We start from the raw sequence: 21,410 nt of genomic DNA, 5'->3' as shown, positions 1-21,410 counted from the left end.
TACTGTAAATAATTATATTCTGCACAGAGACCACTGTAAATAATGATATACAACCCAGGGAACACTGTAAATAATGATATTCTACCCAGGGACCACTGTATATAATGATATTCTACACAGGGATCACTGTACATAATGATATACGACCCAGGAACCACTGTATATAATGATATTCTACCCAGGGACCACTGTATATAATGATACTCTACCCAGGGACCACTGTATATAATGATATTCTACCCAGGGACCACTGTATCTAATGATATTCTAACCAGGTAACACTGTAAATAATGATATTCTACCCAGGGGACACTGTAAATAATGATATTCTAACAAGGGACCACTGTATATAATGGTATTCTACCCAGGGACCACTGTATATAATTATACACGACCCAGGGACCACTGTATATAATGATATTCTACCCAGGGACCACTGTATCTAATGATATACTTCCCAGGGACAACTGTAAATAATGGTAAACGACCCAGGGACCACTGTACATCATGATATACTACCCAGGGACCACTGTATCTCATGATATTCTACCCAGGGACACTGTATATAATGATACACTACCCAGGGACCACTGTAAATAATGATATTCTACCCAGGGAACACTGTAAATAATGATATTCTAACCAGGGAACACTCTGAATAATGATATTCTACCCAGGGAACACTGTAAATAATGATATTCTACACAGGGACCACTGTATATCATAATAGTCTACCCAGGGACCACTGTATCTAATGATATACTACCCAGGGACCACTGTAAAAAATGGTAAACGACCAAGGGACCACTGTACATAATGATATACTACCCAGGGACCACTGTTTCTAATGATATTCTACCCAGGGACCACTGTATATAATGATACACTACCCAGGGACCACTGTAAATAATGATATACTACCAAGGGAACACTGTAAATAATGATATTCTACCCAGGGAACACTGTAAATAATGATATTCTAACCAGGGACCACTGAAAATAATGATATACTATCCAGGGACCACTAGAAATAATGTTATTCTACCCAAGGACCACTGCAAATAATGATATACTATCCAGAGACCACTGCAAATAATGATATACTGCCCAGGGACCACTGCAAATAATGATATTCTAACCAGGGACCACTGTAAATAATGATATTCTACTCAGGGAACACTGTAAATATTGATATTCTAATCAGGGAACACTGAAAATAATGATATTCCACCCAGGGAACACTGTAAATAATGATATTCTACACAGGGAACACTGTAAATAATGATATTCTAACCAGGGAACACTGAAAATAATGATATTCTACCCAGGGAACACTGAAAATAATGATATTCTACCCAGGGAACACTGTAAATAATGATATTCTAACCAGGGAACACTGAAAATAATGATATTCTAACCAGGGACCACTGTAAATAATGATATTCTACGCAGGGAACACTGTAAATATTGATATTCTAACCAGGGAACACTGAAAATAATGATATTCTACCCAGGGATCACTGTAAATAATGATATTCTACCCAGGGAACACTGTAAATAATGATATTCTAACCAGGGACCACTGTAAATAATGATATTCTACCCAGGGAACACTGTAAATAATGATATTCTAACCAGGGACAACTGTAAGTAATGACAGACTGCCCAGAGACTACTGTAAATAATTATATTCTGCACAGAGACCACTGTAAATAATGATATACAACCCAGGGAACACTGTAAATAATGATATTCTACCCAGGGACCACTGTATATAATGATATTCTACACAGGGATCACTGTACATAATGATATACGACCCAGGGACCACTGTATATAATGATATTCTACCCAGGGACCACTGTATATAATGATACTCTACCCAGGGACCACTGTATATAATGATATTCTACCCAGGGACCACTGTATCTAATGATATTCTAACCAGGTAACACTGTAAATAATGATATTCTACCCAGGGGACACTGTAAATAATGATATTCTAACAAGGGACCACTGTATATAATGGTATTCTACCCAGGGACCACTGTATATAATTATACACTACCCAGGGACCACTGTATATAATGATATTCTACCCAGGGACCACTGTATCTAATGATATACTTCCCAGGGACAACTGTAAATAATGGTAAACGACCCAGGGACCACTGTACATCATGATATACTACCCAGGGACCACTGTATCTCATGATATTCTACCCAGGGACACTGTATATAATGATACACTACCCAGGGACCACTGTAAATAATGATATTCTACCCAGGGAACACTGTAAATAATGATATTCTAACCAGGGAACACTCTGAATAATGATATTCTACCCAGGGAACACTGTAAATAATGATATTCTAACCAGGGACCACTGAAAATAATGATATACTATCCAGGGACCACTAGAAATAATGTTATTCTACCCAAGGACCACTGCAAATAATGATATCCTATCCAGAGACCACTGCAAATAATGATATACTGCCCAGGGACCACTGCAAATAATGATATTCTAACCAGGGACCACTGTAAATAATGATATTCTACTCAGGGAACACTGTAAATATTGATATTCTAATCAGGGAACACTGAAAATAATGATATTCCACCCAGGGAACACTGTAAATAATGATATTCTACACAGGTAACACTGTAAATAATGATATTCTAACCAGGGAACACTGAAAATAATGATATTCTACCCAGGGAACACTGAAAATAATGATATTCTACCCAGGGAACACTGTAAATAATGATATTCTAACCAGGGAACACTGAAAATAATGATATTCTAACCAGGGACCACTGTAAATAATGATATTCTACGCAGGGAACACTGTAAATATTGATATTCTAACCAGGGAACACTGAAAATAATGATATTCTACCCAGGGAACACTGTAAATAATGATATTCTACCCAGGGAACACTGTAAATAATGATATTCTAACCAGGGACCACTGTAAATAATGATATTCTACCCAGGGAACACTGTAAATAATGATATTCTAACCAGGGACAACTGTAAGTAATGACAGACTGCCCAGAGACTACTGTAAATAATTATATTCTGCACAGAGACCACTGTAAATAATGATATACAACCCAGGGAACACTGTAAATAATGATATTCTACTCAGGGACCACTGTATATAATGATATTCTACACAGGGATCACTGTACATAATGATATACGACCCAGGGACCACTGTATATAATGATATTCTACCCAGGGACCACTGTATATAATGATACTCTACCCAGGGACCACTGTATATAATGATATTCTACCCAGGGACCACTGTATCTAATGATATTCTAACCAGGTAACACTGTAAATAATGATATTCTACCCAGGGGACACTGTAAATAATGATATTCTAACAAGGTGACGAATGTGATATAAAATAGTTACTTTAGAGATACTAGTTAATGTAATGTAGAAATAAGCCACTTTGATTCTTTTAGTTAGGGACAAAGGAATTTGGGACCGCATGGAAAAAGCAGGAAGAGGTGTGTCTATGAGAGTGAGACTGCATTGATAAGGGCCAGAGAAAGGGATTGGAAGTGAGCCAATCAGAATGGACTAAACAGGTCAGGAGGGACCTAGGCTGACCTATGTCCGTCGAGTATGTGAAACTTGATACCATTTGAACTGATTTTGCAGAGATTCCTTTGTCTGTTAGTTCAGTCGTTTTCTGGAGTGTAAGAGGCAGGACGTCCTGTTACATTCTGTAAGATGATAAAGCTTGCAAGCTAAATAAATAACTTCTGTTTACGTGCGAATCCGTCTCAACTTTTATTGAGGCCAGACTGACAGAGAAAGAAAATAGGAGATCAACATTTGGTGCCGAAAACCGGGATTTCTCAGGGCGATCCTGTTCCAACTGCGAAATCAGAATTAGACTGATTATGAACAGGAGGACGGGGAACAAAGGGCCCTCAATGTAGAAATGGAAAACGACCAGCATTGATTGTTCCCCCTCTTCTCATCGTCTGATTAGTCTGGTCACTCGCGGTTGGCACAGAAAGACCGCCTCGACGAAATCACAGGTCAGTCTGGGGATAAGCACTTTAATTGTGAGTTAATTCGGCTGGGGAAGGCTATATTGTTGATGTAACATTTAAGATAAATGGTTCAACTTTAATTGTGAGTTAATTCGGCTGGGGAAGGCTATATTGTTGATGTAACATTTAAGATAAATGGTTCAACTTTAATTGTGAGTTAATTCGGCTGGGGAAGGCTATATTGTTGATGTAACATTTAAGATAAATGGTTCAACTTTAATTGTGAGTTAATTCGGCTGGGGAAGGCTATATTGTTGATGTAACATTTAAGATAAATGGTTCAACTTTAATTGAGAGTTAATTTGGCTGGGTTATGTTATGAGGGGTAGATGTAACATTTGAAATTGAAACAAATGGTTCACCTCTATATGTCTGTGTGTTAAAAATATAGTTGATTAAGTTAAAGAATTTTCCTTGGATTGTAGTGGCGAAAAAACGCAGTTCCAAGGACTAGTTGAGATTATGGGAAATTCCTTGGATAGCACAAATGATCCAGGCACGCCACTGCAAATATTATGTGATAAGTATCCGGACAAAGCTAAAGACTTTAGAAAATTGTCAGCACAGTTAAGAACTAAAATGGGAGATGAATGGCCACTAGGGGGAACCAAAGACCTAGAAATGGTTAAGAAAATCCAGGGACTGATATGGAAAAAAAATCAAAGTATGAAAACTAAAGAATTAATTGGATTATGGAGGCAATATTGTCAAGAGGAAAAAGATAAGATTATGTTGTCCAGCTGGCAGGATAATGCACTTAAAATGGGGATTTCAATTAGTGAACAGGGTAACCTAAAAACATTACAAATCTTGAAAAAGGAATGTGCATTTAAAAAAAGAGCAAATAGAGACAAGAAGGACCCGGGTTACACAAGAGGTGAACTACGTAGTTCAATGGCTGGCCTTGAATTGTCGGAAGAAGAAAAATTCAATAAGTCGGAAAAGTCAGTAGAAATTCCGTCTGCACCCATAGTATGGTCTGCGCTCATTCCAGAACCACCAGAGTACAATAATATATACCCAGCCATTGCTCCCCAGATTTCAAATATGCCAGAAACTCAAGCCCTTTTGGGTGATAGTGTGGGTCCTGTTTTACCAACTTCACAACCGAAAGAGCAAAAGGAACTTTGTCCCACAAGCCCAGTTAGCTCTAGGACAAGATCTCGGACAGCAAGAGAGGGGCTTGAAGCTCACCAGAAACAATTAAGCATATCACCTCAGTCTCCCCAAACTAAGGAGAAATCACAAGAGTTGGGAACAAAGAAAGCTGAAACAACTTCGGTTGAAGAGAAAGAACTCCCCCTAGTGACAGGGAGAGACGTTGAAGTCTTGGAACAACCAGGGGAAATACCTAGAGTGCCCCCTGGTGACATTCGGAGACAGTTACCGATTAGGAAGATGAGAAACCCCGATCCAGGGACGGCGGCTGCAAACCCCACAATAGACGTTTACTTCCCATGGACACCCAGTGAGATGATGGCTATTATGACTACAATCCCAGATAGAAAAAAATCTCCTGCTGCCTTTGTGGATTCATTGAGAACTACTATCTCAATTTATCAAGCTGATTCAAGGGACCTCTGGGCCCTAGTTCAGCAGATTTTAACCCCAGCAGAGTACCGCACTTGTCTTAACCACCTGAATTATGCTAGTCATGCCGCACTCCAGCAGGCCTATGCGTTAGACGACGATAGAAGGACACAGATCTTAAATGCATTGAATAGCACATTTCAAAGGCCCATAAATCTTTCTGTTATCTTAGACCTAAAACCTAAGAAGAATGAAGACCCAGAGGAATTTCTGGGGCGTTTTAATGAAATCTACCGGGGGCAGTCAGGCGATTTGCTGTATCAAAATGGTCAGAATTCCCCTCAATACTGTGCTATGTTAATGCATTGCCTACCACCTTCTGTGGTTACTGCTGTGAAATGTAATAACATGAATTGGACGGAGAACAACCCTTCCCAGATGGCAAGGGCAGTCAGATTTTACTGGAAGGAGGGTGTAGGCCCAGAAGGAGGCTCAGTTACAAAGGTTAAGACTGAGTATGTAATGAAAAAGGATGATCTGCGACCCCAACAAGGGGCAGAAATGGTAGTTTACCAGCAGGAGCCCCAATATAGTGACTTTGGGTGGGTGGATCAGCGAAGAGGGGGATACCAAACCCACCCAAAAGGACCCTCACCCCATTTTTATGGTCCACTGAATGAATCAACAGCTCTACAACCGCAGCCCCCTCTGAGGGGCCATTGGTCTACTGGAAGACGAGGCCGGGGCAGATATAAAGGGAACAATGGATGTTTTAATTGCGGCCGTGCAGATCACTGGCAACAGGAATGCCCCTTTAAAAGACAGACAGTAGAAGGAGATTATCCGACCCAAAGGAGGGGGTACCCACAAAGGGGAGGACAGATGAGATACACTGACTTCTCCCAGGAAAACCCTTTCCCAACACAGGATTGACTAGCTAATTTAGCCATCAGGACTCTCCAATCCGACAGGGAACCTATTATCTCTCTGCAGATAGGAGATCAACATCACTCATTTGTCATCGACACAGGGGCAGCGATGTCTTCTGTGCAATCAACACTTAAATTACCAATATCCAACCACACACAGCAATTATCAGGGTTCCAAGGACAGGTGTGTGAGTATCCTATTTCTGAACCTGTGACAGTCACTTACGAGAATACGTCTGCAGAACATCAGTTTGTAGTGACTACTGGATTGGACTGTAACTTGTTGGCCCGAGATTTACTGTGTATCTTCCAGCTACAGCTAGAATGCGGAGATGAGGGGGTAACGGTTACATCATGGAGGATGAGACAACAGTGCTATATTTCTATCACCCCCCAGTGGTGGACGTTAGACATTGAACAGTCACTGCATCACGTTACCCTGGCCTATGACAGAACTGGACGAAACAGGGAGTTGGAGGACAAATACCGGCCATTACTTGAGACCGAATGGCCAGTCAAGGTTACAGCCACAGTCACGGGAAAAGAAGGTACAGCCGATTTTGTTACAATATCACCACATTTATGGCCACAGTCAGCTTCGGTAAGCCCTCACATTCCACGTCAGGTCTATGACCCGTACCATGCCAGGGATATGGGACGAATGGTCAGGAGGGCAGTGGATCATTCAGATCCAACAGACTACGCACTTCAAGCCATGCCAGACGGCACTACCATAAAATATTTTGAGGTCCCTGAAACGATTAACACTCGACTGCAGCATCACAGGGGACATGATGTGTTGGAATATGTCAATCCACAGGTCTGGGCGGAATACCCATCACAAGTGGGAAAGACAAATGTTACACCTATCAAGGTAATGATTAAGGATCATGCAAAGCTACCTTCCATTCGGCAATACCCCCTCAAATCTCAAGCTGCTCCATCAATAGATAAATTAATTCAAGAACTATTGAAACAGGGTATTTTGGTCCCTTGCCAATCAGAATGTAACACCCCCATACTTGCTGTGCCTAAACCAGCCAAACCAGACCAGTACCGATTAGTACAGGATTTACGTTCAATCAATGCCATCGCACAGCCGTTACATGCTCTCGTCCCTAACCCTGCCCACATACTGGCTCAAATTCCAGCACAAGCCCGGGTCTTCGCCGTAATTGACCTTCAGCACGCCTTCTTTGCCCTCCCACTTGCGACTGAAAGTCAATATTTGTTTGCCTTCACTTACAATGGGCAGCAGTATACCTGGACCCGACTGCCACAGGGGTTTGTCAATTCCCCTACACTCTTCTCCAGATGTTTGCAGACCCAACTGCAGGCCTTGACATTGGAGCATGGTTCCACTCTAGTGCAGTATGTAGATGACATATTGGTGGCAAGTCCTGACGAGCCCAGTAACAGGGATGATGTGATCCAATTACTGAACCACCTATCCTCGTTGGGTTATGTTGTTTCACAAGCAAAGGTCTTGGTGGCTCAGAGAAAAGTTAAGTTCTTAGGAGTTTTACTTACAGCCACAGAAAGAAGTCTCGACCCCAGTAGGATTGAACCAATATGCCAATTCCCTGCCCCTACAATAGCCAAAGAGGTTCGTCATTGGCTGGGTATGGTGAATTATTGTCGGCAGTGGATACCAAACATCGCTGTCTATACAAAGCTGCTGACACCTTATACGAGTGAAGAGGGAAACTTTACTCTCACCACCGAGGCAGTCGAGGCCTTCCGTTGCCTGAAGCAGGCCTTGCTACAAGCACCGGCCCTCGGTAGGCCCCTATACGACCGACCATTCCAGATATACTGTACCGTTCTGGAAGGATGTTCAACAGCGGTACTCACTCAGAAACATGGGGACAAGCACCGGCCCGTAGCATATTACTCTTCCAAACTCGACCCAGTGGCGTTGGGTCACCCTGTTTGCACCCAGATCCTGGCAGCGATATACAATAGTTTGCAAGCTGCTGCCAACATCACTCTACAACAGGATATTATGGTGTATAGCTCCCACTCGGTAATCGCACTATTGGGGCAACTGCAGACTCAGCATCTTACCGCAGCTCGTCAGAATAGGTATGAAATATACCTTTTGAACAATCCACGTCTGACATTTAAATATTGTACCACTATCAATCCAGCCTGTTTTCTTAGCGGTCCCCCGGTCCATGAGGATGCGCCTGGTCACGACTGTTTAGCCTTGATTCAGGAAACTACAACAATAAGGGACGATCTGAGTGATATTCCGTTAGAACAACCTGACATGATTATGTATGTTGATGGCAGTGCATTAGTAAGCCCCACTGGCCGGAGACTGTCCGGTTATGCAATCATAGATCAGGATGGTCTGATTTTAGAAGCAGCAGCTTTCCAGACCCCTTACTCAGCACAACAAGCTGAACTTTTTGCCCTCACCCGTGCATGTATACTTGGGGGAGATCGCCGGGTAAATATCTACACTGACTCCCGATATGCTTTCGGGGTAGTTCATGACTTCGGACAACTCTGGAAGAATAGGGGATTCCTTACCTCGGCTGGTACAGAAATATCCAACCGGGGTTTAGTTAATGACCTACTGCAGGCCCTCCTTCTGCCAGCGCAGATTTCCGTTATTAAATGCGCTGCCCACACGAATGGTACAACCCCAGTTGACGTTGGTAATGAACGAGCAGATCGTGCAGCGCGCACAGCCGCACAAATTCAGCAAGTGATGGTGCCTAAAATGTTAAGTCAGACTAAACGATCTACTATGAATGTGTCTGCTTCTGACAAGCCAATGCCAACCATCCAAGACGTCATAAGGTTACAGGAGGACGCTCCTGAGAGTGATAAACAAATGTGGAAACGGTTAGGTTGTACATATGATTCTGTTTCCTCTTTATGGACCACGCCTGCACATCAGACTTGTATGTCTGATGTACTGGCTTTATGGGTCATCGAATGTGTACACTTTGCAACTCATTGTGGGGCTCGGGGGACTAGTGATTTGTTGCTGGACACTTGGTGGCACCCTAAAATGCAGGGGTTGGCCCAAAGTATCAGTAATCGGTGTTTGATTTGTCAGCAATATAACACCGGAAAAGGTATCCCTTGTGGGAAGGGGCAAACCCCGTTGCCCAGTGGTCCCTTTGAGACGCTCCAAATGGATTACATTGAGTTGGAAAGGTGTCAATGTTATAAATATGTTTTGGTCATTGTGGATGTGTTCAGCAGATGGGTTGAGGCGTATCCGACTATCTATAGTAAAGCTGCTACTGTGGTTAAAGTCTTGATGAGGGAAATCATTCCCCGGTACGGTATACCAGCTCAGTTAAGTTCTGATAATGGGCCTCATTTTATTGGACAAATTAACAAGGAGTTTTGCTCCCAGTTGGGCATACGCCAGCAGTTACACTGTGCTTACAGACCGCAGGCAGCCGGGTTGGTTGAAAGACACAATCAGACCCTCAAAACTAAATTGGCTAAATTAAGAGCAGACACGGGACTGACATGGCTTAAGTTGCTCCCCGTTGCCCTCTTCCAGCTGCGGGTTACACCTGCGGGACCAGCCCGGCTCTCTCCCGCCGAGATTCTCTATGGCAGGCCTCTTAGAACTCCTTGGAGCCTGCAGGTTCCCAGACGGGTTCAGTTTCATCAGATGACTGAGGAAATGACCACCTATGTTCTGGCCCTTACGCAAGTGCTCAAGGAACTCCATGGCCAGGTCTGCGCGGCTCACCAGCCATTGCCCCCAGTACCGAGCTCACTTTCAGTCCAGCCCGGTAGTTATGTAATGGTCAAAAATTGGACTAGGAAGGGGTCGGAGCCGCGATGGGACGGGCCCTTCCAAGTTCTCCTTGCCACCCCCACAGCAGTTAAAGTGGAGGGGCGAAGTGCTTGGGTCCACCTACATCACTGTAAATTGAGCCCATCTCCACTACTGTAAAAGGTCGGATACTAACCTGCCTCCCTTCTCCAGTGCTATTTTACAGGTGTGGAGCATGATGGAGTGGCTACGCATCGTCTGTCTGATATTTGGCCTCACTTCGCTTGGCGTGTTATTGGCGATGGACATGGAAAAGGGGAATATTATGTATCTGTGTAGCCCCAACCAATCTACAAGGATACATCACCTATGCACAGGTGATGTTCTTCACTGCCCCCATATACGAGGACATGGTATCGACTCATGGAAGGTCATCAAAGTTAAGGAGAATGCGGGAGTCATGAAGCAGCTGCACCGGTCCCGGCGATGGGAAGGGAACATTATATGGACATTGCCTTGTTTTTGGAATACATGTAAATTTGATTTTGGATGTGTTAAAAGTGGTACAATAAAGGTAACATCAAGCTGTCAGAAGAGTGTAGGAAGAGACCATGAGAAAGAGAAAGGGACTAGAGAGAGGACGGGGCGTGTGAGAAGGGAAGTACAGCTAGAACGCAGGTTACCGGGAGATGCACTTAAGTTAATTAAAGGCCAAACTGAGGAAAACCCGGGTAGTATGAATCTCTTCTACCAGATTTACCACCGTCTGTATGGCCAGGGACGGGTTGTCTGCTACCCAAACCCCGCAGCGGTGTCTAGGTTATTTTCTGTTTCACCGCTTTGGGGCACTCCCCAAACGGTGGTTCATTGTCAGCGTTCCGAGCCATTGCCCGAGCAAGTCACTCTTCCTTACGATCCGGATTCAGCACCACCGGCTATTTGCCTTCCCCTCCCTCGGGATAATTCCCATTCACAGTACGATAGGCTGCGACGGTGGAGGGCGTACATACCTAGCCACTTCACTCCCAATAGGGATTCCCGGTCGTACGAGAATTGCTTCAGCAGTGAAGGATATGGCTGTTTGCTGGTAGAGGTGGACACAAATATAACATGTCTGTTTCCCACCTGTACGGACAGGAGGTGCCATATCACCCAGGCGTCTGGCCAATGCGTTTGTTATAGCACCACTTGCGTTCCATTGAACGCTGGCCTCCAGCTCCTTTGTGGCTGGGCGAATGTCTCTCATATCACTGTCGGGAATAGGGCTTTCCGCATTGCTGGGCGGCCCGAATGGGCATTTCAAAATTGGATAAACTGGGCTACTGGGAGGTCCTTACGCAACCGATATACTGATTGTGATGCTAGTCTCCACACGGAACAAGGATACTACTTTTTATTTAATGGTACGGCGACCAACGTTTTGTCACCCCCATTTCCACGCCGAAGGGCAGGGGACTGTGGTAGGTCTCTGCTGAATTTTGCGAGAACTGGAAAAAACCTCAGGTTCTTGCACCCAACCGGGGCCACTCAGCCGGGTGGGGCATTCTGAGCGTATTGACACTGGGAGGTGTGGGGGGTTCCTTGGCTGTTAGTGATCGGAATTATTTTATTTGCGGCCTTACCCTTTTGGGAAATGAAACCTTGGGAGCCCTCGGGGCAATAACTAAGGAGTTGTCTCAGCTACGGTTGTTTGCAATGCAGAACCGGTATGCTCTTGACTATCTTCTGGCCCGTGAGGGTGGGGTATGCGCCATAGTACAGGGCAAGTGTATTATGGGTGTTCAAGACTTGACCGCTAACATCACTAAATTTATGGATCGCATACGGGATCACTTGGACGGGATGCAGGATCCTGGCTCTTGGGGTAACTGGGGATTTGGAGGATGGAAGGACTGGTTGATAAATATGGCCATGTATCTAGTGGTAGCTATCGGCTGCATCTTTGTGGGCCTGGCCATCCTTAAATGTGTGATGGGTAGAATGCTGGGTGCACTGGATCAGATCACCGCCCCAATCACCGAGAAAAAAATTTAACTGTTAAAATCCATGAGGGTGAAGCAGATGAAGGGGGGCTAAGACAGGAATTGGAAATGCAGCGACGAATCTTTTTAGATGAGGAACCGTAGCTATAGATTGGATAGTTCGGTTATCATGGAATGATAAAAGGAGGGAATGACGAATGTGATATAAAATAGTTACTTTAGAGTTACTAGTTAATGTAATGTAGAAATAAGCCACTTTGATTTTTGCAGTTAGGGACAAAGGAATTTTAGACCGCATGGAAAAAGCAGGAAGAGGTGTGTCTATGAGGGTGATGCTTCATTGATAGGGGCCAGAGAAAGGGATTGGAAGTGAGCCAATCAGAATAGATCGAACAGGTCAGGAGGGACCTAGGCTGACCTATGTCCGTCGAGTATGTGAAACTTGATACCATTTGAACTGATTTTGCAGAGATCCCTTTGTCTGGTAGTTCAGTCGTTTTCTGGAGTGTAAGAGGCAGGACGTCCTGTTACATTCTGTAAGATGATTAAGCTTGCAAGCTAAATAAATAACTTCTGTTTACGTGCGAATCCGTCTCAACTTTTATTGAGGCCAGACTGACAGAGAAAGAAATTTGGAGATCAACAAGATTAGCAGATCAATCAATCCAACTCGACCTACCTTTCCCCAGAGACATGCATTTGATTGCTGACGTTTCTTGCATTGGAATATGAAAGCCACTGTTATATCTGCCTCCACCAATCACACAGGCAGTGCAGACCAGATAATTGAACTGTATCCCAAGTCATTGAAATAATTGTTGGAAACATGGAACTTAAAAATCTTATCTCGCAGATATCTTCATCTGCGAGTGCTGTGGCAACTGGAACTGATCGCAAATGCCAACATAGGGAGATTACACGGCCACTCACTCCTGCCCCAACACTCAGTTTGATCACAGCTGAGCTTCTGTCTCAATGCCATTTCCTGCCTGTTCCTCAGATACATTCATTCCCTCGAATTTCGCTGTCAATATGAAAAATGGAGGCAGACACCCACAGGCAAAATTTCAAACCCATTTGGGCATTAGACGGTGTGCTCAAATCTGCAGCTACACAGATCTGGAAGGTGGGACAGATCATAGGGTCATAGAAGTTTACAGCATAGAAATAGGCCCTTCGGCCTAACCTGTCCATGCCGCCCGGTTTTCACTACACAAAGCCTGTCCAATTACCCACATTTGGTCTTATTCCCCTATACCCATCTTCTCCACATAAAAATCTAAATACTTTTTAACAGGCAGAATTGTAGACGGCTGTACTACTGCCAATGTTTCAAACACTCACATATCTCAGTGCGAAAAAAATGTTCACCTGGACCCTTTTGTATTTCTTCCCTCTCACCTTAAACCTTTGCCCTCTAGCTTTGGATTCCATTACCTTTGGGAACATCTACAATATCTATGCCCCCCATTATTTTATAGTCGCCGTCATGATCACTCCGAGCCTCCAAGACAAATGTTCGAGCCTATCGAGCCTCTCCTTCCAAACCATCAATTCGGTAGGAACCTAGCAAATCTTTTCTGCCCTCATTCGAGGTTAATAACATCCTTTCTATATTAGGGTGACCAGCACTGTACACAGCATTCCAAGTGTGTCCTTCCCAATGTCTTCTTCAAGTTCAGCAAGATCTCCAAACTCCTATATTTAATTATCTGACCATGTATCTGTATAATAGTAATAATGGCGACAGACACAGTAATTGCGGAACAAAGAGCCGCTTCTGTGTTGTGAATTTCCAATTATTCATCGTGTTTGCAGAGGTTAAAAAAAACAACAAAGTCGCAGAATGTGTCTGACTGGGAAAAATATAGAAGAATATCTTGATCAGGAGACTCACAGCTAATCAAATCTTCACCCGATACTAATAGAAACAAAACAGAAACAGAATAAAGGAGAGTGGTAAAGAGAGAAAGGGGCAGAGAGCGTTTAATGGTGGAGTACATTGCACACCACTCCCTTCTACCTTACTGCAGCAAGCACATTGTTTCTATCTTCCAGGATTCATGCTCTTAGAAATAACTTAGATTCAGTTTCCTCTGAAGTAGAAATTACATGATTCATTCCACCATTAGTACGACAAACAGAGACAGCACAATGGCCCACTGGTTAGCACTGCTGCCTCACGACGCCGAGTTCCCAAGTTCGATCTCGGCTCTGGGTCACTGTCAACAAAGAACAAAGGACAAAGAAATGCACAGGAACAGGCCCTTCGGCCCTCCAAGCCCGTGTCGACCATGCTGCCTGACTAAACTACAATCTTCTACACTTCCTGGGTCCGTATCCTTCTATTCCCATCCTCTTCATGTAATTGTCAAGATGCCCCTCAAATGTGACTATCGTCCCTGCTTCCACCACCTCATCCGGTAGCGAGTTGCAGGCACCCACTACCCTGTGTGTAATAAAACTTGCCTCGTTCATCTACTCAAAAACCTTGCCCTTCTGTCCGTGTGGAGTTTGCACATTGGTCCCGTATTTGCGTTGGTTTTTCCCCCACTACCAAAGATGTGCAGGATAGGTGGATTGGCCACACGATGTTGCCCCTTATTTGAAAAAAATGAATTGAGTACTCTATATTTATTTTTAAAGAATACAGAACAGTTCATCCCAGGCCCCGGAAATTCAAAGCATCAATGCATTAAAACAATCACTTTTACTGGATGTGAAAGTAGCTGGTCAGGACAGAATTTATTGTCCATTCCCAGTTGCCCTTCAGACGGTGGTGGTGAGCTGCTTTCTTGAAACGAAGCAGTCCGTGAAGCTTGGGTACAGCAAACGTGCTTTTATGGAGGAAACGAAATGATTTTTCCCCCGTTACCGCGAAGGAACGTTGATATGGATCCAAGTGGGAGTGGTGAGTGATTTTGATGGGAAATTCCAGTTGGTGATTTTCCCAAGTAGGGGCTTGTCTAGTTCTTCAAAATGATAGTGGTCGTAGGTATGTAAGCTGCTGTCTAAGGGACAATTGCCTGAGGAACATTGTTGAGTTATTGCGGTGAATTTTGGGATGTCTGTTGGAGCGATTGAATGCCTGTGGCAGGAGGAGTAATCAAGCGCAATGCTTGGTCCTGGATGCTTTCGAACTCCCTGAGCGTTCTTGGAGATCTGGGGAACAGCGTTTCACTTGGACAAAAAATGGATTGATCAATTTGCCTGCGTAACCAATCTTGTTCTGAAATTTCACAAAATGTATAATAGATGATTGTTAATGCTCTTTTCCACAATTTACGTTGTGAGTAATTGACAATGTGTGATAGGTCAGTTATTGTACAGAGCTGGAATCGAACTTGGGTTTCCGCAGTGTGAGATCAGAAAATAAAGACGTGGCAGAAGCATCTTTTTCAAACAGGTTAATGTTACCTCGAAACAAAATACACCAACTTCCAATTACAAATGTGCTGCTGCTTTTATTTATGCAACACACATGTTTTGGAAATATTAAAAACGCCAAGCAGCGCCCATGGTGAGACAGGTCCGTACTTACAATTAAGTTGATGCTGTGAAGTAACCAGTGAGCTAAAGCTGAAATTGGCTTAAAGCACGGACACATTGTAGAAAAGGATTACCGTCATCCTACTCGCCGTGGTGGGTCACATTCGGGGAAAACTCCAGGTGTTGATGCACATCACCTCACAGCCAGACGTGACCAAAAACATAAAAGTGCGTGAAGTACCGAAGGAGGACATTCATTCTGTTTAACATCAGCGGCTCTTTAGATTAGCAGATCATTCAACCCCACTCGACCGAGCTTTTCCCACAGGCATGTATTTGATTGCTGTCGTTTCTCGCAATGAAATTTGAAAGCCACTGTTGTATCTGCCTCCGCCAATCTCACAGGCAGTGCAGACCAGATAATTGAACTGTATCCCAGGACATTGAAATAATTGTTGGAAACATGTAACTTAACAATCTAATCTCGCAGATATCATCATCTACGAGTGCTCTGGGAACTGCAACTGATAGCACATGACAACATCGGGAGACCACGCGGCATATCACTCCTGCCCAACATTCAGTTTGATCACAGCTGAGCTTTTGCCTCAATGTAATTTGCTGCCTGTTCCTCAGATACTTTCATTCCCTCGAAGTTCACTGTCGCTAAGAAAAATCGAGGCAGAAACACACAGCAAAACGATTTGGACATATAGATGGAGTACTCCAATCTGCAGCGACACAGATCTGGAAGGTGGGACAGGTGATAGAGTCATCGAAGTTCACCGCATGGAAATAGGTGCGTCGGCCTAACTTGCCCATGCCTCCCAGTTTTTACTACACAAAGCCTGCCCGATTGCACACATTTGGTCATATTCCTCGATACCCATCTTCTCCACAGAAATATCTAAATACTTTTACAAAGGCAGAATTGTAGACGACTGTACTACTGCCAATATTTCAAATACTCACCACCCTCAGTGCGAACAAATTGTTCACCTGGACCCTTTTGTATCTCTCCCCTCTCACCTTAAAACTTTGCCCTCTAGTTTTGGATTCCATTACCTTTGGGAACATCTACAATATCTATACCCCGCATCATTTTATAGTCGCCGTCATGATCACTCCGAGCCTCCAAGAAAAATGTTCGAGCCTATCGAGCCTCTCCTTATAACTCAAACCATCAAGTACGGTAGCAACCTAGCAAATCTTTTCTGCCCTCATTCTAGGTTAATAATATCCTTTCTATATTAGGGTGACTAGAACTGTACACAGTATTCCATGTTTGTCCTTCCCAAAGTCTTGTTCAAGTTCAGCAAGATCTCCCAACTCCTGTATTCAATTATCTGACTATGCATCTGTATAATAATGGGCACATACACAGCAATTGTGGAACAAGGAGTCTCCTTCTATGTTGCGAATTTCCAATTATTCATCATGTTTGCAATGGTACCAAAAAGCAACAAAGTCGCAGAATGTGTCTGACGGGAAAAATGAAGAAGAATATCTTGATCAAGAGACTCACAGCTCATCAAATCTTCACCCGATTCTAATAGAAACAAAACAGAAACAGAATAAAGGAGAGTGGTAAAGAGAGAAAGGGGGAGAGAGCGTTTAATGCTGGAGTACATTGCACACCACTCCCTTCCACCTTACTGCAGCAAGCACAATGTTTCTATCTTCCAGCATTCATGCTTGAGAAATAGCTTAGATCCAGTTTCCTCTGAAGTAGAAGTTACATGATTCATTCCACCGTTAGAACGACAAACAGAGAGAGCACAATGGCCCAGTGGTTAGCACTGCTGCCTCACGACGCCGAGTTCTCAAGTTCGACCTCGGCTCTGGGTCACTGTCAACAAAGAACAAAGAACAAAGAAATGTACAGCACAGGAACAGGCCCTTCCGCCCTCCAAGCCCGTGCCGACCATGCTGCCCGACTAAACTACAATCTTCTACGCGTCCTGGGTCAGTATCCCTCTATTCCCATCCTATTCCTACATTTGTCAAGATGCCCCTTGAATGTCCCTATCGTCCCTGCTTCCACCACCTCCTCCGGTAGCGAGTTCCAGGCACCCACTACACTCTGTGTAAAAAAACTTGCCTCGTTCATCTACTCTAAACCTTGCCCTTCTGTCCGTGTGGAGTTTGCACATTGGCCCCGTGTTTGCGTTGGTTTCGCCCCCACAAGCAAAGATGTACATGGTAGGGAATTGGCCACACGAAATTGCCTCTGCTTTCAAAAAAATAAATTGAGTACTCTATATTTATTTTTAAAGAATGCAGAACAGTTCATCCCAGGCCCCAGAAATTCAAAGCATCAATGCATTAAAAAGATCACTTTTACTGGATGTGAAAGTTGCTGGTTGGGACAGAATTTATTGCCCATTCCCAGTTGCCCTTCAGAAGGTGGTGGTGAGCTGCGCTCTTGGAACGTTGCAGTCCGTGAGGTTTGTGTACACCCACCGTGCTTTTGTGGGGAAAGCTAAATGATTTTTCCCCCGTTACCGCGAAGGAACCTTTATATGGGTCCAAGTGGGAGTGGTGAGTGATTTTGAGGGGAAATTCCAGTTGGTGATTTTTCCAAGTAAGGGCTTGTCCAGTTCTTCAAAATGATAGTGGTCGTAGGTATGGAAGGTGCTGTCTAAGGGACAATTGCCTGAGGAAATTTGTTGCGTTATTGCGGTGCATTTTGGAATGGCTGTTGGAGGGATTGAATGCCTGTGGCAGGAGGAGCAATCAAGTGCATTGCTTGGTCCTGGATGCTTTCGAACTCCCTGAGCGTTCTTGGAGATCTGGAGAACAGCGTTTCACTTGGACAAAAAATGGATTGATCAATTTGCCTGCGTAACCAATCTTGTTCTGAAATTTCACAAAATGTATAATAGATGATTGATAATGCTCTTTTCCACAATTTACGTTGTGAGTAATTGACAATGTGTGATAGGTCAGTTATTGTACAGATCTGGAATCGAACTTGGGTTTGCGCAGTGTGAGATCAGAAAGTAAAGGCGTGGCATAACCACCTTTTTCAAACAGGTTAATGTTAGCTCTAAACAAAATACACCAACTTCCAATTATAAATGTCTGCTGCTTTTATTTATGCAACACACATGTTTTGGAAATATTAAAAACACCAGGCAGCGCCCATGGGGAGAGAGGTCCGAACTTACAATTCAGTTGATGCTGTGAAGTAACCAGTGAGCTAAAGCTGACGCTGGCTTAAAGCATGGACACATTGTATATAAAGGATTACCGTTATCCTACTCGCCATGGTGGGTAGCATTGAGGGGAAACTCCAGGTGTCGCTGCACATCACCTCACAGCCAGACGTGACCAAAAACATAAAAGTGCGTGAAGTACCGAAGGAGGACATTCATTCCGTTTAACATCAGTGGCTCTTTAGATTAGCAGATCATTCAATCCCACTCGACCGACCTTTTCCCAGAGGCATGCATTTGATTGTTTCTGGCTTTCAAATTCGAAAGTCATTGTTGTATCTGCCGCCACCAATCTCACAGGCAGTGCAGACCAGATAATTGAACTGTATCCCAGAACATTGTAATAATTGTTCGAAAAATGTAACTTAAAAATCTTACCTCGCAGTTATATTGACCTGCGAGCTGCGAGTGCTGTGGCAACCGGAACTGATAGAAAATTATAACAGGGCCACTCACTCCTCCGCCAAAATTCAGTTTGATCACAGCTGAGCTTCTGCCTCAATGTCAATTCCTGCCTGTTCCTCAGATACTTTCAATCCCTCAAAGTTCACTATCGTTAAGATAAATCGAGGCAGACACCCACAGCAAAATTTCAAACCGATTTGGGCATTAGCTAGTGTGCTGAAATCTGCAGCGACACTGACATGTAAGGTGGGACAGGACATAGAGTAATCGAAGTTACAGCATGGAAATAGGCCCTTCGGCCTATCTTGTCCATGCCGCCCAGATTTTACTACACAAACCCTGTCCAGTTGTCCACATTTGGTCATATACCTCTATACTCATCTTCTCCATATAGCTATCCAGATGCATATTAAAGGCAGAATTGTATACGCCTCTACTACTGTCTCTGCCAGCTCGTTCCAGACACTCACCACCCTCTGTGTGAAACAATTGTTCCTCTGGACCCTTTTGTATCTCTCCGCTCTCACCTTAAACCTATGCCCTCTAGTTTTGGATTCCACTACCTTTGGGAAAATCTACTTCATCAATGCCCCTCATTATTTTATAGCCGCCGTCAGGATCACCCCTAGCCTCCAAGAAAAATGTTCCAGTCTATCCAGCCGCTCCGTTTAACTCAAATTATCAAGTCCTGTCGGAGCCTAGCAAATCTTTTCTGCCCTCTTTCTAGGTTAATATTATACTTTCTATATTAAGGTGACCAGAACTGTATACAGTATTCCAACTGTGTCCTTCCCAATTTCTTGTACGACTTCAGCAAGATGTCCCAACTCATGTATTCAATTATCTGGCCATGTATCTGTATAATAGTAATTGTGGAACAAAGAGCCTCCTTCAGTGTTGTGAATTTCCAATTATTCATCATGTTTGCTGTGGTTGCAAAGAGCAACAAAGTCGCAGAATGTGTCTGACTGGAAAAAGATGAACAAGAATATCTTGCTCAAGAGACCCACAGCAAATCAAAACTTCACCCGATACCAATAGAAATAAAACAGAAACAGAATAAAGGAGTGGTAAAGAGAGAAAGGAGGAGAGAGCGTTTACTGCTGGATACATTGCACATCACTCCCTTCCAACTTACTGCAGCAAGCACATTGTTTCTATCTTCCAGGATTCATGCTGTTAGAAATACCTTCGATCCAGCTTCTTCTGAAGCACATAGAACATAGAACATTACAGCGCAGTACAGGCCCTTCAGCCCTCGATGTTGCGCCGACCTGTGAACCACTCTAAAGCCCATTTACACTATTCCCTTATCGTCCATATGCCTGTCTAATTATCATTTGAATGCCCTTAGTGTTGGCGAGTCCACCACTGTTGCAGGCAGGGCATTACACACCCTTACTACTCTCTGACTAAAGAACCTACCTCTGACGTCTGTCTTATATCTATCTCCCCTGATTTAAAGCTATGTCTCCTCGTGCTAGACATCACCATCCGAGGAAAAAGGGTCTCACTGTCCACCCTATCCAATCATCTGACAATCTTGTATGCCTCAATTAAGTCACCTCTTAACCTTCTTCTCTCTAACGAAAACAGCCTCAAGTCCCTCAGCCATTCCTCATAAGATCTTCCCTCCATACCAGGCAACATTCTGGTAAACCTCCTCTGCACACTTTCCAATGCTTCCACATCCTTCCTATACTGCGGCGACCAGAATTGCACGCAATACTCTAAATGCGGCCGCACCAGAGTTTTGTAGAGCTGCAACATGACCTCATGGCTCCGAAACTGAATCCCTCTACCAATAAAAGCTAACACACCGTACGCCTTCTGAACAACCCTCTCAACCTGAGTGGCAAATTTCAGGGATCTATGTACATGGGCACCGAGATCTCTCTGCTCATCCACACTGCCAATAATCTTACCATTAACACAGTACTCTGTCTTCCTGTTATTCCTTCCAAAACGAATCACCTCACACTTCTCTGCATTAAACTCCATTTGCCACCTCTCAGCCCA

General features: G+C 43.8%; 1 protein-coding gene across 1 annotated transcript; it reads left to right on the top strand.

The window, feature by feature from the left end:
- The first annotated feature begins 3,411 nt into the window (after nucleotides 1-3,411).
- Nucleotides 3,412-16,484, top strand: LOC140399539 (uncharacterized). Its single transcript, XM_072489080.1, has 3 exons — nucleotides 3,412-4,069; nucleotides 6,857-9,458; nucleotides 16,405-16,484. The coding sequence occupies exons 2-3, from the start codon at nucleotides 6,905-6,907 to the stop codon at nucleotides 16,482-16,484; spliced, it is 2,634 nt and encodes an 877-aa protein (XP_072345181.1). The 5' UTR covers nucleotides 3,412-4,069; nucleotides 6,857-6,904.
- The last annotated feature ends 4,926 nt before the right edge of the window (nucleotides 16,485-21,410 follow it).

The sequence above is a fragment of the Scyliorhinus torazame genome, chromosome 23 (genome assembly GCF_047496885.1).
Source record: "Scyliorhinus torazame isolate Kashiwa2021f chromosome 23, sScyTor2.1, whole genome shotgun sequence".
NCBI lineage: Eukaryota > Metazoa > Chordata > Chondrichthyes > Carcharhiniformes > Scyliorhinidae > Scyliorhinus > Scyliorhinus torazame.
Note: the sequence above shows the minus strand (reverse complement) of the source record. Positions and strands in the feature narration are given on the sequence as shown.

Excerpts from the sequence above, each read along its gene's own strand:
- LOC140399539 (XM_072489080.1), top strand. The coding sequence starts at position 6,905 with ATGAGACAACAGTGCTATATTTCTATCACCCCCCAGTGGTGGACGTTA. Across the intron at positions 9,459-16,404 it reads CACGCCTGCACATCAGACTT|ATACTTTCATTCCCTCGAAG; the intron begins GTATGTCTGATG and ends CCTGTTCCTCAG.